The sequence below is a fragment of the Macaca mulatta genome, chromosome 5, assembly GCF_049350105.2.
Source record: "Macaca mulatta isolate MMU2019108-1 chromosome 5, T2T-MMU8v2.0, whole genome shotgun sequence".
In the NCBI taxonomy this organism is placed as follows: Eukaryota; Metazoa; Chordata; class Mammalia; order Primates; family Cercopithecidae; genus Macaca; species Macaca mulatta.
The window spans coordinates 6014302-6032316 of NC_133410.1; the positions used below are offsets into that span (position 1 = coordinate 6014302).

The following is an 18015-nucleotide window of genomic DNA, read 5'->3' on the forward strand; positions in this document are numbered from 1 at the left end:
GTCTGAGCCTCAGCACATACCGTAAGGAAGCAACACTGTCACGGACTTGGTAGGAAGCTTCATTCTAAAATCACAAGCCTTCAGCCCGAGCTTCTTGTTATTTTCAAAACCAGAAAACCATTTCACCACCTGGGCTAGAAGGTGCAGTTCAAGAAAGAGCAAAGAGACCTTTTGTTTCCTTAGTCTAGAGGATATTCTCAATTGTACCTGGAGAGCAGGCTTGCTAACACTATGGGAAAGTGCAGGGGAGCCCACCCGGCCTGCATGGCTATCTCCGTGTGCCCGCTCACACACGGAAACCAGACTCCCCCTACATCTGCAAAAAAGCAGAGTCCTGAGAAAAAAACGGATGGGGAAAGACAACGATGTTTTGTGTTTTGTTTTTTTTTCCTTGAGACAGGGTCTCGCTCTGTCGCCCAGGCTGGAGTGCAGTGGTGGCGTGATTTCGGCTCACTGCAACCTCCACCTCCCAAGGTTCAAGCAATTCTCTGCCTCAGCCTCCCAAGTAGCTGAGATTACAGGCACCCACCATCACACCCGGCTAATTTTTGTATTTTTAGTAGACATGGGGTTTCACCATCTTGGCCAGGCTGGTCTTGAACTCCTGATCTCGTGATACACTCACCTTGGCCTCCCAAAGTGCTGGGATTACAGACGTGAGCCACCACGCCCGGCCAAAATGATGGTTTTCATATAGTTTATATACATACATATTTTATTTATATATAGAGAGAGAGTCAGTTTTTATAGCAAAGAGGAGAACAAAAAGAACAAAAGAAATTTCTACAACGTAATATTCTTCCCCCCCCCCGCCCAAGCCCAAATTGTTCTTTTTTTATTTAACATAATATTCTTAAGCTGAGATTTATGTGTGAGTCTCCATAAATTACTCTAGACAGGTAATGAACTTTATAAAATTAAGTCACCACCGGAATGACCCAGAATGCCATTCACGACGCCCATGATGCCCCCTGCTCTGCATTTCCATGAGACAAATCCATTTCCAATCCCATGAGCTTCCACCTCCTGGCCACGCTCATTGCTGACGCCCTGCTGCGACCATGCTTGGCTCCTCACTGCAGCCTCTGTCCCCTGCAGGCTCTTCCCACATGCTGTGTGTCACTATTTCTTGGAAGGTCGTTTCCTGACCCTCAGGCTGGACCAAGTTTCCTTGAAACATTCCCGCTGCACTGCACGCAACCCCCTTCATGAGGCCCTGGCATTCTTCATCTTCCTTTACACTCAGCCGGTGAAGGGACACTCCTGACACTCCTGGACACTCTCCTCTGCCTCGCACACCCTCCTGCATCTTCTGCGCCTTGCAGGCTCTGGCCGGCGTCTCAGCAGGCAGCTCCCAGACCCTCTGCCCCAGTCAGGGCTGCCCCATGGCCTCTCCAGCCCCTGGGCTCCACTCCAAGAGCTCCGGACTGTCCTCAGCCACTTCTGTCCCCTGCTCCAGGCTGCAAGTGCCTCAAGGGCAGAGACCCCGCCCCACAGTCTTGAACTGAGGCTCCTCTTCTCCCATTCTCTCCTCCCACTGCTCAGAGGTGCTCCCACATCATTACCAGGAGCTTCCAAATGTGGGCTGTATTTTAAACCAGGAACTTCCAAATACGGGCTGTATTTAAATTTAGATTTGAAAGCCAGCCATGAACAGGCCACTGAAGGGGGACACCTGGCTCTGTTCTGGCCCTACAGAGGCCCTGCCATGGGATCAGAACCGCTTGGAACAAGGGGTCTACTGTCCACATAGCCCTCCTGGTTCAAGCCCTCCTGGTTCAAGCCCTCCTGGTTCAAGGAGGGCCCCTTGGCCTTCCCAGAGACAGTTCAGTGCTCCTCCCACGGTGGGAAGAGAGAATTCAAGGGTTTTTCTCTCCCAAAAAATGTTTATGTTTTCCCTCCGACCGCTGCATATTATCGCGTTGTAGATCAAAAATGGTATTTTATTAAAGTAAAAAATAAAAGTATGTTTTTAAAAGTTTAAAAAAAAAAAGTAATTTCAAGTCCAACTTCAACTAATGCAAAATAACATAATTCTTCTCCTTTTTTTGTTAAAGACAGGGTCTCACTGTGTCGCCCAGGCCAGAGTGCAGTTGCACAATCACGGCTCACTGCAACCTAGCTCAGGTGATCCTCCCACCTCAGTCTGCTGAGTAGCCGGGACTACAGGCACACACCACCACACTGGCTAATTTTTAATTTATTTGTAGAGATAGGGTCTCGCTATGTTGCCCAGACTAGTCTTGAACTCCTGGGCTGAAATGATCCTGTCACCTCAGCCTCCCAAAGTGCTAGGACTACAGGCATCAGCCACCACACCCAGCCCAAGATGATATATTTCTATGTAACTAAACAAATGAAGCGTCTGAAGCGTCTCTCAGCTTAGAAAAGACCCCAGACAAAAGCTGCGTATCTATTTCCCTCATGATACGTGTGGGAGGAAAGGGGCAGTTTTTGCTGATGTGTCTTCACAACTTCCAGAAACTTCTTACCTAGCCGGGTCTGTTCCGCCCGCTTGTCTGAGCTTGCTAGAGGCAAGGAAGCGCCATGGGGAAAGGAAGAGGGCAGTTCAGGACTGTTGTGAAGGAGGAAGACAGCATCCACAGAACAGCACTATCCTCTGCCGTGTCTACTAATGAGGGCCCCGGGCTGCACACAACAGCAAGTGCTCGCTTCATATGTTTTTACAGGGACTATCAACTGAATCCTGTTACAACCCCAAGAGGAGGTACAATCGTCTTTTCCAGAGTCCTCCCCACCCTGAGCCCAGCAGGGTTCACATACCCACCTCTGTGCCCCGGAGTCCTCCCCACCCTGAGCCCAGCGGGGTTCACTACCCACCTCTGTGCCCCGGAGTCCTCCCCACCCTGAGCCCAGCGGGGTTCACTACCCACCTCTGTGCCCCGGAGTCCTCCCCACCCTGAGCCCAGCAGGGTTCACTACCCACCTCTGTGTCCCACAGTCCTCCCCACCCTGAGCCCAGCGGGGTTCACTACCCACCTCTGTGTCCCGGAGTCCTCCCCACCCTGAGCCCAGCGGGGTTCACATACCCACCTCTGTGTCCCGGAGTCCTCCCCAAGCTGAGCCCAGCGGGGTTCACATACCCACCTCTGTGTCCCGGAGTCCTCCCCACCCTGAGCCCAGCGGGGTTCACATACCCACCTCTGTGTCCCACAGTCCTCCCCACGCTGAGCCCAGCAGGGTTCACTAACCACCTCTGTGTCCCGGAGTCCTCCCCACGCTGAGCCCAGCGGGGTTCACATACCCACCTCTGTGTCCCAGAGTCCTCCCCACGCTGAGCCCAGCAGGGTTCACTACCCACCTCTGTGTCCCGGAGTCCTCCCCACCCTGAGCCCAGCGGGGTTCACATACCCACCTCTGTGTCCCAGAGTCCTCCCCACGCTGAGCCCAGCAGGGTTCACTAACCACCTCTGTGTCCCGGAGTCCTCCCCACGCTGAGCCCAGCGGGGTTCACTACCCACCTCTGTGTCCCAGAGTCCTCCCCACACTGAGCCCAGCGGGGTTCACTATCCACCTCTGTGTCCCAGAGTCCTCCCCACGCTGAGCCCAGCGGGGTTCACTATCCACCTCTGTGTCCCAGAGTCCTCCCCACGCTGAGCCCAGCGGGGTTCACTACCCACCTCTGTGTCCCGGAGTCCTCCCCACGCTGAGCCCAGCGGGGTTCACTATCCACCTCTGTGTCCCAGAGTCCTCCCCACACTGAGCCCAGAGGTGTTCCAGTCTTTCTGTCCCAGCACTTGGCAGAGGTCAGCAAACGTGAAGTACATATCGTGAGCACCGCGTTGAGAATGCGGGCTCCCACTTCAGCCAGGCCAGGGTGTGCCCACAACACACAGGCTATGCCCCTCCCTGCAGGTCCCCAGCATAGGCAGGTGACGCTCCTCCCTCCTCCAGAGGCCCATAAAGACCCAGCCTACACCAGACGTGCTCAGCAGGATGCTCCCGGCTCTTAAGGCACTCTTGGGGCAACCTGTACCCCAGAAGTGAAGAGCCAGAGATGACCCAAGTGCAAGAGGCAGTGGAAACGGAAACCTCCCAACAGTCACTCCCTTTTGAACCTTTCCTTTCAGGTAGAAACTCGAGGCAATGACAGGATCTCCAAGGATCATTAAACATCATTTCAGAGGTGCTAACCGGAACGTGCAATGCAGTCCCTGGTTCTTCTGCTAGCTCGAGATTGTTTATTATAAAGCCAACTCACCCCTCTAGCTAATTCTGCCGCTGGACGGCAATAGGAAGTATTTTCAGAAGTGAAATGACCTAAAGTCAGTCCTCCTACGAAACGTAGATCCTTGACAGTCGAAACACTGAAAACTCCGTAGAAAGACGAGCTAGCTGAGGGCCCTGCTCTGACTGCGTGCCTCACCGTGGGGAGTGGCAAGCCACAACTAAAGAAGGGCCAGGAAGGTGGTCTTGGCAAGGAAAGCCGATCCTCAGCCCTGAGGACGAGCTACTGGTTAGGCAGCGTACAGGGTACACCGGAGGAGGGACAGGCACCTGACTTTAAGCCCAGGAAGGCGACCCTCAGGCACAGACACATTCTTTGACCTAGGACACCGAGCCGGGCATGGCGCCAGGCACTGGGAACACAGAGATCACTCTTGAAGCTTTACCACAGGGACAGCAGCCAACGGTGGGCACCCTCAGAGTGTGGGTGGAGCTGGGGCGGTGGGAAGCAGGCTTGGTTTGCAGACAGTGGGGCAGGACAGGAGATTTTTCTGAGCCCAGGTGTAGCCATTTTAATGTACCCACTCAGCCCACCCAGGAGGCTGAGCTGGCCACACCCACAGGCCCCTCGGTCCCTACTACGAGCAGGAGGAAGGCTCTCTTGCTCAGGCAGTTAGCGGCTGAGCCCTGGAACTTAGCATGCTTTATACCCCGCCAGGCACAGCGCAGCCCCACAATGTGGAGGCAGGCCCGGCTGGGATGGGTGTGGACGTGGCTCTGGGAAAGGCGGCCTGATGCAGCAGAAAAAGCAAAGGCCTGAAGGCAGACCGACCTGGACCTCACACCATGGCTGTGACACTGAGAAGTGGGTCTCAGTGACTTCTTCTGTGCCCAGAAACAGGTACACCTGCTCCTGAACACTGAAGACCACAGTGACCAGTGCTTCTGAAATGGCAGCTTCTAGGACAGGTCCTATGTAAAGTCTGTTCTTCCCCTTTGCTTCCTCCCCCCTGCCCACCCTATTTCTGATCTGACCTTTCACCTAACTGTCAGCACCCAACAAGGAGCCTGAGTCACTGCGGACCACCAATAAATGCTGACTCAGGGAATACATCATGAATACATGGCTTTCCTGTGCTTAGCTCAACTTAAATATTTACTAAGGCCTTTCTATACGCCTAGCCCTGTACTGGAACTGCAAATACAGACTGTATTCTAGCTGGTGCTTATCCTAGAACACAGTCAGCACTTTTAGAATAAGGCCTGTGGAGGCTTCATCAAAGCACAGTGGACAGCATTCACAACGCCCTGGGCACCAACCAGCTCACAGCACAAAAGCCTCAGCAGCGCAGAACCCTTACCGCTTCCTTTTCATTTACTCTGCCTCACTGCTCATTAGACAGTCCAACCCGTGTTCTACACTCAACATGATGGTCCTGTCTCTGGAACCTGAACTATGGGACCCATCTTATGGGTGACACTGCCTTACACAAATCCCCTTAGAAAGGACTCTAAGGGAAAGTGCACAGCTCTAGAGCCGGGTAGACCTAAGTCTGAACTCCAGCTCTGCATTTGGCTGGCATCAGGACCTTGGCCAAGGCACTCTGCCTCTCTGAGCCTGTTTTATTTGTTTTTTTGTTTTGGAGAGAGAGGCTCACTCTGTCGCCCACACTGGAGTGCAGTGGTGTGATCTCGGTTCACTGCAACTTCTGCCTCCTGGGTTGAAATGCTTCTTGTGCCTCCGCCTCCTGAGTAGCTGGGATTATAGGCACGCACCACCATGCCCGGCCAATTATTGTATTTTAGTAGAGACGGGGTTTTGCCCTGTTGGTCAGGCTGGTCTTGAACTCCTGACCTCAAGTGATCTGCCCACCTCAGCCTCCCAAAGTGCTAGGATTACAGGCATGAGCCAGTGCACCCGGCCCTGAGCCTCAGTTTTTTTCATCTATAAAACACAAGTGTTACACTGCGCTTGGAGAGGTTGTTCCAAGGGTTCAGGCAGCATGTGTGAGAAGCACTCCAGTCAATAAATGCGGGTGCCCTTTGTCTTTGCCCCTACATGGATTACAACCATCTTCAGGCTGGGACAGAAGCAGACAGCAATATTCTCCAGGCCTGTACTTTTCACACTGCCAGGCATGACCCAGCCAACAGCCAGTGGATTGTGGAGGCAACGAAAGCAGATTATCCCTAGCATTTTTTGGAATAAATAGAACAGAGTACAGTATTTCGGAAGGCTTCACACAGGCAGGGTTAGGTACTGGGTCATGAAACCACTGTTCCCAGCACATATACATGTTAAGTTTCTGCACACATTGGGTCACAATTTAAAACACATTTCCTTTTGCGAGTAAAAGTGGGAAAAGTTTGAAAGACACTACTGACTTTCGGCCTAGAATCCTAAGAAGCTAATCAGAAACCCTAAAACAGATAAGGGAGAAGCTGAAGGCTCAGGTCCTGCCTGGATGCTCTCCCGTCCTCCAGTACCGCAGGCTCTGGCCAGGAATCTGAGGGGCAGGGCTCACAGTCAAACGAACATAGTGGGGCGGCCTGTGCAGGAGCTTCGTGTTCACAGGTGTGAAGAAAATCACCATTTGCTGAATAAAGGTGCCTTTGAAGCAGGCCCTAAACACTTCTATCCAGCATCCCTGCCAGGGCTGCTCACGGCCCCACGTTCCCTGTCCTCAGTCACCAGTGCCTTGTGGCGTCAGCTACAAGATTCAACCTCCAAACCCCTCAGCCTTCATGGCAAACGTCAGCAGAGTGAGAACTGTCCAGAGTTTAGGATGGAAGCAACACACCAAGAATCCCAAAGGCGTACTCTTACAGGCACAGACAAGTCTGCTTCAGCTAAGGGGTCAGCTTCCTTTCAAATGATACTTGAATTTTACGTTCCCTTCTGCTGAAGAAAGTGGGCAATGACAAAACCAGACCAGCCGGCTCTCTGTCCACAGTGGCTGTACATTTACCATACGATTTAGCGGAACGTGCCTTTCTGGTCAAACAGTACCTTCTTTGCTTCTGCGGAGCCCCTTCTGAATCGGGTGGCACCGCACAGTCACCCGGCAGCACCGTGTGGGGTGAATCACTGCAGTCTGCAGATAAGGAACCGGGAGCTCAGAAGGGCTTCACAGCCTTCCCCACGGCCACAAGGCAATAATGGGAGAAGCTGGGTTTGGGCTGGGGCTGCTGGATCCCGGAGGCACCCTCTTCCCACTGTGTGACCCGAGAGGCTGCTCCCTTCCACGCACAGGTCTCCCAGCCCTCTTACCTGGCCCTCAAACACGGTGCTCTCTGGGCTGACAGCCACACCCCATCCTCAGCAGCCCCTTTCACCACGGCATGAAGACCGGCCTGGCCTACTGCTGCTGCGTAGACCTCTCAGGATCCTCGTATCTGTCTCAGGACGCCTCTACTTACATGTCCCACAGGCACCTCAAAATCACCCGTCTGAAGACAAATCCACTAACTGCCCTGGCCAAATCTTCTCCCTTTGTCTTTGGTCTCAGCTGAAGGCATCAGCAAATCCCTCTCCCAACCTGCAGTCAGGAACTGACCAGATTCTCGACATACCCACAGTATTTCCACGGGGCCTTCTCTCCACCTGCTTCGGCTTTTTCCCCCTTAATTTGTCTCTCTGTTCCCAGGCTCTCCTGCCTCCCAGGTAACTTAAAACTCACAGCTGGATCTGCCCCACCCTCATCATAAGCAGCAGCCTCTGCCACTCCCCCGGCCCCGCAATCCTGCCCAAGCTCCAAAGCTCAGGTCTAAGAGCCACCGTGACCTGGCCTCCCAACCTCACGCCTGTGGTCCTCTGCCCTTTACTTTCAGCCTCTACCCCACTGGACCTGGCTAGTGCCCGGTGACTCTGGAATGGCACATGCGCTGGTCACCTTCGCTCCGTGTACTCCGACCCCTGCACTGGGTCCAGGACCTCCTGCCTTCCAAGACAGCACTCATCTCACGTGGACAGTGCCCACGGACACACGTGTCTCCCACAAGCCAGGAGCTCCTGACAGGCAAGCGCTGGCCTTGCTCCTCAGGCCACCTCTGTACCCGGCGAGAGCCTGCACAGACCTGGTGCTTGGTCCTTTAAGGAATGGACACAAACAGGCCCAAGATACCATCTCTCCCCTTGAGGGAATTCAGGAGGGCCAGGCGGAGGCACTGAGGGAAATAAAACACAGGGGCAGGGACATCAGGGAAGGCTGGAGAGCAGGATGTGAGGACTCAGCCGGGCCGTAAAGAAGTTGGCAGAGAAGGGAGTGAAGAACAGGCAAGGGCTGAGAAATGCTGTGAAAACACAGGGAAAAGCCAGTCTTACCAATCAATTAGGTAGATATCTGGAGTTAGGTTGTTCTTCTTGAAATGGGCAAACAGTTTCGGCAAATTTTCTTCAAAGAATACCTCAAATGCAGCAAAATAAGTCAACATCTAGGGAGATAATATGAAATTTACTCAGAAACTATCTGCACAAGTTTCCAGTTTACAAAAAAAGTCAATATACGTATATCTTTAGATTCTAACAATTACCTTCTTACGTAACTACTAATACATTTTGAATGGCAACTTAACTGTAGATACTATACAAATTATAAACAAGCACTATTTCTAATCTTCACAATGACATCAATGGCTACACCTCATCTTCTTCAATTCATAGAAAAGGGAACTGAAACCCAAGGCAGTTACGGAACTTGCCAAATAAGGGCACAGGCTTCGTTCATGGTAAAACTGGGAATGAATTTGTGCCTGCCCTGCTGCAAAGGTGGAGCCTGTACAGACTCACTCTATCCTAAAAACCAGGAATGTATGAACTGTGGAAAAGTATCTGGAAAAGCACGCATGCCTCGTCCAACCTCTAGCACTTCCAGGGGGCTACACGACTCATGTCTGAGTCAAGGGTAGCACCGCTCCAGTGGACAGATGCACACCTTTGAATGCAACGAGGGAGAAACACTACAGGGAAAGGAGGAAAGGAGGGCGTTATAGCCCGTAGTTTATGGAACTTGCTTTTCAACAGTTGACAGTTTTTTAAGGAAACGAAACATACAAAGCTGGGAAGCAGTGCTGACAGCAGAAAGAACTCCAACTGGACTAGGGGCAGCATCCATCCGATGGTGGCCCAGTTCTGCTCCAGTGCTCGCCAGCTGGGCGCCTGGGGCAGATCACAACTCTGGTGTCTGCGCATCTGAAGGAGGGGCTGTACTGTAGACAGTGGATCCCAAAAGGGAGTGGTTTGCCTCTAAGGGAACATTGGTCAATGTCTGGAGATACTTCTGGTCGTCAAAACTGGGGGCAGGTGCTGCTGGCACGGGGATGTGGAGGCTGGGAAGCTGCTCAGCATCCTCCAGCGCACAGGACATCCCCCGGCAGAGTTTCACAGCCCTAAGCTCAGCAGGGCTGCCAGGGAGAAAACCTGCTGCTGTCATGGAGACCCCACTCAACATTACGACTCCATGGTTTATCCTTAAAAATACAAGCCACGATTCCTAAGCACAATTTCTATCATGTTTCCAAAGAGAAAGCTGGGGTCTTATCTTCAAAATCAGCAGAAATTTAGATGGGAATCATTTATTTATAAAAAGATAAAATTAAATTTACATGCAGGAATTATTTCCAGGAATTAGTATCACAAGCAACATAAGGCCAGTATATACTGTGTCAATGAGTTATTTCAAGAGTAAAAACGCTTCCTCAAGATTTATTTTCCGTTTCTGACCATTACTTTTCGTGGAAAGGTAAGTTTTTACCTGATTATGAAAGTCATATCTGTAAACACTCACTGTAGAAAACTTAGGAAACACATAAACACTATTAATCTATCATTCAACAATCCATAAACACTAGTAATTCTGTGGCCTATTTCCTTTTATTGTCAAATACAATAGTCACTATAGTTTATGTTTTATCTTACATACAGTGAAGAAATTAACATCTTGAACACTTTCTCACAATGCAGTTCTTTGCAAGCATCACTACTGATCACTTACCAAATTTAATTGACCATTCTGCATTCTCCTAACCCCATTTTCAGCGATTCTCACATTTACAATCGTAAATAAGTGTGTCATGACTATCTTTGTGCATAATGCTTTGTCCACATTTATGACTTTCTTAGAAGTGATTCTTATGAGCAGAACTGCACACCAATGCTATTTACAGCTATTGATACTTAATACCAAGTTGTCTTTCAAAAGGACTCTGCCAATTTATAGTTCCAGTAACAGCTACCAAATTTACCAACAGCTTCTAAATACTTTATGTATGTAGTATCTGAGCAAGACATACTCAGTAAACCTTAAGATATCAAGGAAGAAATACTCTCTAGATGATCTAAACTATTAGATCATTTTAGTCTTGAAGGACTGGTAATAATTATCAGCAAATCACGACAATGATGGATGGGCGTGGTGGCTCACGCCTGTAATCCCAGCACTTTGGGAGGCCAAGGTGGATGGATCACTTGAGGTCAGGAGTTCAAGACCAGCCTGGCCAACATGGCAAAACCCCATCTCTACTAAAAATACAAAAAATTAGCTGGGCATGGTGACAGACACCTGTAATCCCAGCTACTAGGGAGGGTGAGACATGAGAATCGCTTGAACCCAGAAAGCGGAGGTTGCAGTGAACTGAGATTGCACCACTGCACTCCAGCCTGGGCGACAGAGCAAGACGCTGCCAAAAAAAAAAAAAAAAAAAAAGCTGATGGGCTTGTTAAATTGGTGACGTCTATGCCACAGAAAGAACAAAGGCTTAGGAACCAGAACGGATTCACATCTCAGCTCCTCCATTTACCAGATGCATGCCTTGAACGAGTCCCTTCACTCTGAGCTTCATCTCCTCACCGGAACGGTGCAGAGGGCTTATCTGGGAGGCACATAAGCCCCACCCCCCACTGTCACCACCTCCCACTTATGCAGTGTCATAAAGACTAGAACAGTCCACTAAACAAATGGCTGCCTTTCAAAATCTAAAGGAGTATGGTCTTCAACGTGTCTCCTTTCTCCTGAGTGTGGGCACGCTTCACAAAGCAGGGTGACGATGAGCAGCAACACAGCTCGGTTACAACGTCTTCTACCCCACAGGTCCAAACGTGGGCACTGCCAGCAAGTTGTGACTTTGACACCAAGTGTGTGCGCTTAAGCAGGAGCCACACTTCTTCCTTCATTGAAAGAATACATGTTCCAAAATCCAGGTACTGTTTTTCTGAGAGAACGTATTGAGAAACCCAGACATATGGCTACTAACCAGGTCTTTTTTTTTTTTTTTTTTTTTTTTGAGACGGAGTCTCGCTCTGTCACCCAGGCTGGAGTGCAGTGGCAGGATCTCAGCTCACAGCAAGCTCTGCCTCCCGGGTTTACGCCATTCTCCTGCCTCAGCCTCCCGAGTAGCTGGGACTACAGGCGCCCGCCACCTCGCCCGGCTAGTTTTTTGTATTTTTAGTAGAGACGGGGTTTCACCGTGTTAGCCAGGATGGTCTTGATCTCCTGACCTCGTGATCCGCCCGTCTCGGCCTCCCAAAGTGCTGGGATTACAGGCGTGAGCCACCGTGCCTGGCCTAACCAGGTCTTTTTAAGCTTCCATGCAATACACTGCTCAAAATCACCCTCCACCTTGCAGTGCTGCTTACTCTAAACATCTCTCCACGGAGGGAAAATATATTCTGTTTCTCCACTGAAAACACAGACGAGTAAGCAACTCTTGACATTTAAACACACACAGTACCCAGGGCCCGAACACAGAGGATACTCACAAGGCCATGGTCCACTCTGAAAAACGCCATTTGACAGGGTTTATTCAAAAGGTTAGAAAAAGCAATAAAGGCATCTGCAGTATCTAAGTTCAAGATCAACACTGCCGCTATGAAGGACATGCCCTGGACCTGAGAAAGGAAAGGCACGTTAAAATCACAGTGGCCACAGGGGCACCGCAGCACGCTCATTTTAGCAAAGACAAACCTACCACCCTCATACTAGAAGGGTCCCCAGAGCCGCCCCACTCCCCGGCCCCCCAGCGCTGAACTGCCCTCACTCAGAACCACCACCCTGCCACCCCAGCCACCTGGCCTGCTCTCCTTCAGTCCCCACCCTTGCTCCTATCCCCCAAATAGAAAACCCTAAACCTGCCCTCTTAGGCCCACAGCATTTGAAATACTGCCCTTTCCTGCGTCCAGTGTCCCGCTGCTGTACACACGTGTATCTATCTCAGTAAGCTTAAGACCAAACCATGCGTGCGCACACACATCCGCGAAGCCACAGAAGTATCAGCAGTGTTTTAATGGTTGCTGCTTTTAACATGGTTAAGTCTTCTTTGATTTAATGTTGGAAAAAAGTCACATGCCAAAAATAAAAATTGCATTCGATTAAAATATGATTAATGCCCCAGAGCAGCCATGACAGCTCAATTTCTTTAAGAGGAAACTGAGTCAACTCACTTACCAAGAGACTTTTCATACTCCTCGGCAAAAACGAAGGCACTGGGTTGACATTTGCAGCTAACATGCGCTGGACAATATCTGACTTTCCTTTTAGATAATAATATTATAAAATACTGAGAAACTTCACTTACATAACCCACATCTGGTCGGTAACAAGTATAAGCGCCCAAAATACTGTGCAACATGTCATGATATGGACCACCCTAAAAGGATCAACACAGCAAAAACAACACATGCATAAGGATTGTTAGTGCTCACAAGAACATCCGATACTACTACTGCTGCCACTGCCACTCCTGCTATTTTCAGCATTATGAAATACGCCAAGCATGATGCCAGCAGCTCTATATGCATATGGAATTTAACAAATTACCCATTCACAGCTAGGGAAGTCTGCAGCTCACGCTATGAAACTGCACTGAAAAGAAGCTGGAGGGCCAGGCAGGAGCACCACCCCAGACAAATATCCTTTAGTTGGCTCCTGCTGTATAACTGTGTTCCCTTTCAAAGTCCACCAGGAGAGCCAGGTATACAGGGGCTCTTCAAGGCAGGTGACTGCTCAGTGTCACTCAGGTCGTCTCCCACTGTGCCCCACATCCTGACTATCCCTTCTGCCTCTCTTCCCAGGCTTATCCCTCTCCTTGTTTCTGTTGGTTTTCTGAATGGCAACTTGAGGAAATACACTCTTCTAAGTCCTGGTGGCTACCATTTTGTTTAAACATTCTCCCAGCTCTTCCATCCCTCTAACATTTCCACTTGCTCTTGTAACTGCTTCCAAAAATTAAAGTGTTGGAATTTTTTTCCCAATGGAGCACATAAGAAAGTGCAGAGATGCCTCATGCTGAAGTTAGCATGTAAGAAGACACTACAAAAGGACAGGTTCTGTCCCAAACACTTACGGTCTACGTCTACCAGGCACCTACATTTAACACAAGGAATAAAAATCACACACAGTGAGAGATAAGAAGTCACTCCACAGGTGACCACAGGTGGCTTACAAAAGAATGCCATGGCCCAGACCACCATATTCTAGCATGTGAAAAGAGCTAAGTAAAAGAAGAGACAGTTCCACATCACAGAGGGACAAAAGGAAAAATAGCAATGAGAGGGTGAAAATGACAACATCCAGGGCTAGGGTGGGGGTGAGGGTCTGCAGTGGCACCAAATGCCAGTCTAAGGACTAGTGTGACCGTAATAAAGTTTTATCCAGGCCAAGGCTAAATAAGAAAATAAGAGCATCACAATGAACTTCTCTTAAATCTAAATGTTTTTAACTTCAAAGGTTTTCTACCATTGTAATTTCGATCCTTCCATCTCACTTTGGTGCTAAATGTCATTTCTTAAATGAAAAAAATGATGCAGCCGGGCGCCGTGGCTCACACCTAAGTATTTCCAGCACTTTGGGAGGCTGAGGTGGGCTGATCATGAGGTCAGGAGTTCGAGACCAGCGTGGCCAACATGGTGAAACCCCTTCTCTCCCCAAAATACAAAAATTGGACAGGCATGGTAGTGGGCAACCTGTAATCCCAGCTACTCGGGAGGCTGAGGCAAGAGAATCGCCTGAACCCAGGAGGTGGAGTTTGCAGTGAGCCGAGATCGTGCCACTCCACCCCAGCCTGGGCAACGAGCGAAACTCCGTCTCAAAAAAGAAAAAATAATAAATGACCTTAACTGCTTTTGGACATCTCAGTTCCCCCACTCTGCCCCTCAACTGTTCTTTGCTTTCTTTTTAGCAAACTCGATCTCTGCTCATTAGAAAGGTTACTAAGGTACCTTCTACCAGGGCTGAGAGGTCCCTACATTGGACCTGGAAAGAAACTTCTTTGGCCTCTACCCACCACCTCTTCCATCACACACTTCTGCCGCCACCTGGTAGGATATGGCTCTTTGATCTCTGGTTGGATTTAGTTCTTTTAGTTTCAAATTACGTTCAAAGAGATTTAATAACAAGAAGCACTGTTATCTGCCAAGTACTGTCAACGGCCCTGTTAGGCTGGTATGATCATCCTATGTTACAGATGAACAAACGAGGGCTCAAAAAGATGGATCTGCTCAAAGCTAGTGAAAAGGCATTCTGTGATTAAAGCCCAAATTGTTTGAAATCAAAGGTGAAACTCCTTTCTAGAAAGCCGCCTCTCCTGGACAACAGGGTGAGGGGCACGTGAACCGTGGGTGGAGGGTGGGGAAGGGCCTTTTGGGCTGGGGGAAAGAAAGCCTTTCCCCTCCAAGAGCAAGAAACAGGAACAGCTCCAAGAGAGTGATGCAGGGGCTGCAAAGCATGGAGTGCACTGAGGCCTATGGAGACGAACTGGGGGAAAAGGACAGAGAAGCTGAAATCTGCCCTGTGGGAGAAGCAGGGTTCCAGGAAACAGGCTCCTAGCTAGTCAACTGCCTACTGCAAGCCAGTGGGGTGCTCATCGGGCTCACGCACCAGACACCAGGACCAAGGCTGCTGGTAGCTTTGCAGATTCCCTCTCTTTCCTCTTCTGAGAAAATTTCTGAAGACCCACATGGAAATCCACAAAGACGAGAACCTGACTGAGTAAAGGCAGCGAGAACAGATGAGGGGCAGGTGCAGAGGTATTCTGCAAGAACAGCTGCCCCCCTGCCGCAAAAACCCGTTATAGACAAGAAAGGGGTCAAAAGACCCCCAGATCAATGTCTGCTGGCTCAAAGAATAGAAGGTCTCTAAATAGAGTTCAGCTCAGATAACCTCACAACCTACCGCTGGCAGCCCTGTCCTGCGCTCAGATGCCCACAAGGAGGTTCCACTCTGCTCTTCCTGCCACCCAAGGAGCCTGTCCTATCTCCCACAGCCGGCTTCTGTCCCTCAGCTGTACCGTTCTCCTGGTCCACCTGCTCAGAAACCTGTCACCCTGGCTTGGCCACCCACCTTGGCTGCCAGGGATTTCCCTTCCTCACACGGGCTCACTGCACTGGGCTCATCTGAGCCGAAGCCCATCACACCGCCATGGCCTTGCTGAGTGCAGACTGCTACACACAGTCCTGAGAGCAGAGGAGTGTCCGGGAAAGCGCCAGGAGACAGAGCCAGAGCCACCCATGGCCACCCTCTCAGACCAGAGGGCCCCGAGACATGTATCTCAAGAGGAAGACAGAATCGTCTTTTGGAGCACAAGTATGGACATAGTAAGTATTTGTTGGAAAGGATCACTTACTTATTTTAAAAAGTCTAAATGTATTTAACAGTAACATCCACCCTACCTCCTAACACCCACAAAAACCCAAGTACCTTTCAAACTTGACTACAAATATATGCAGTTCAGCATCTATGAATTTTAGACAAAACATACTTGAAAGCAACAAGTCACCACCTACTTACTTGCTGGAAAATGCAGAGATTAGGAAACGTTCTAGAAATGTCCAGTTTAATAAGCTCCAGACTGGCTTCTCTGTCTGCTGCTGAAAAACCAGCATCTGTCAAAAGATGCCAAAAATCATTACATTCCTCAAGGGCACGAATGTAGGACAATTATGAGCCTCTGAAGTTTTACAAGAACGAAAGACGCAAAAAAGTTCTTCAGAAGCACACTGACGTAATCACATCTTGACTCACAGTGCAGCTTCAGAGTATTTAACAGATTGCAGGGTTTCTTAGAGAACATAGCACCAGCTAATTCTAGATTAGATATCAGATATTCATTAGGTATTTTCTAGCATCTGATATCAAAATCTGACATAATACCTCTCACCAATAACAATCAGTGGAAAGGAAGGACAAGTAGGAGAATAAACACAAAGAAACTCCAAGCATAAACACACACACACACGTCACACATCTTTAACATCTTCAGTGGAAATCACTAGATGTAGAAATGATTGCGGTATTATACTCGTGTGATATTTCTTTTTTCTTTTATCTTTTTGTAGAGACAGGGTCTTTCTTTGTTGCCCAGGCTGGTTTCGAACTCCTGGCCTTAAGTGATTTGCCCACCTCAGCCTCCCAAAGTGCTAGGATTATAGGCACGAGTCACTGTGCCCAGCCAGTGTATAATATTTCTAACAAGTAATCATAAATAATTTGTTTTATACTTTTTTGAATTCTAATACCACATAGACTGTAAAAATGATCAGTAAAATCATGTACTTCGTAACCAATAGTATAACCAACAGAAGTAATCATTCTTGTGTGTTATGGAAAATGCTAAAGGCATAATCTAGCAAACATGCAGTGTTCTTGTCTCTGTAATTCTGAGCTCCTCTAGAAGACAGTATTCAACTAATCCCAGACACCAGGCTACTGGAAGTCACGTGAACAACTTTAAAGGGAGTGACACTGGTTATGACCAGCCCTCCAGCATGTTAGGACACAAATACCTCTCAGGAACTGGGATGTTCTAATTCATTCTTTCTTTCTTTCTTTTTTTTTTTTTTAAGAGGGAGTCTTGCTCTGTCACCCAGGCTGGAGTGCAGTGGTGAGATCTTGGCTCACTGCAACCTCTACCTCCAGCGTTCAAGCGATTCTCCTGCCTCAGCCTCCCAAGTAGCTGGGATTACAGGTGCACACCACCAAGCCCAGCTAATTTTTGTTTTTTCTTGAGACAGAGTCTCACTCTTATCACCCAGGCTGGAATGCAGTGGCGCGATCTTGGCTCACTGCAACCTTCACCTCCCGGGTTCAAGTGATTCTCCTGCCTCAGCCTCCAGAGTAGCTGGAATTACAGGCACCCACCACCACGCCTGGCTAATTTTTATATTTTTAGTAGAGACGAGGTCTCGCCATGTTGACCAGGCTGGTCGTGAACTCCTGACTTCAGGTGATCCATCCACCTTGGCCTCCCAAAGTGCTAAGATTACAGGCATGAGCCACCACACTCGGCCAATTTCTTATAAAAGCTTTTTACCTTTAATTTTTGCTTAAAAAAAAAAAAAAAAAAAAACCCTTTTCTCGTGGAGCTTTTTATGAATCCACATCACTCTCAACCGTAGTTAAGTCAATTTTCTTCACTATGTAATAAAGAATGACAAACACAATTGACCACAGCAGCCTGCTGGTTTTGGAAGAGACTCTACCTTCATTCTCCACTTCAGAGCCTCCCGTGCTAAGGGACCGCCACCTCTCCTTGGCTCGGGCAAGACAGATGTCAAAGAGCTCTGGAAGAAAAGCCTCTGGGTAAGTGTTATGTGCACATGTGAGTATTTTTCGTCAAAACACCACAGAACACAGTACTATTTCCTTCAAATACTTAAGTTCAACTATAATAGGCTTAATGCACACTTCATAGGCTACTTAAACAATTCCCCCCAACGTGGCCTGAAAGTAATTTTATTGTTTAAAGACACAGCCTTAAACAGAGAAAGATTACACACATCACCACTGTTTACTTCTATGACACAACCCAACCACAAAACTGCCTTGTTTTGGTCTT

General features: G+C 49.1%; 1 protein-coding gene across 10 annotated transcripts in view; it reads right to left on the minus strand.

The window, feature by feature from the left end:
* Positions 1–18015, minus strand: part of TBC1D14 (TBC1 domain family member 14) — a 123839-nt gene that overhangs the window by 10562 nt on the left and 95262 nt on the right. For 6 of the 10 annotated variants that reach the window (XM_078003139.1, XM_015137952.3, XM_078003144.1 and 3 more), the window contains 5 exons: positions 17660–17740; positions 15969–16063; positions 12760–12831; positions 11945–12073; positions 8513–8622 (listed from right to left, as the gene is read on the minus strand). In XM_078003139.1, coding sequence (XP_077859265.1) covers positions 8513–8622; positions 11945–12073; positions 12760–12831; positions 15969–16063; positions 17660–17740 — 487 coding nt within the window. Of the gene's footprint in view, positions 1–7198; positions 7284–7459; positions 8623–11944; positions 12497–12629; positions 12832–15968; positions 16064–17659; positions 17741–18015 lie in introns of all 10 variants that reach the window. The other 4 variants (XM_078003141.1, XM_078003140.1, XR_013417746.1 and 1 more) reach the window with 3 other exon arrangements.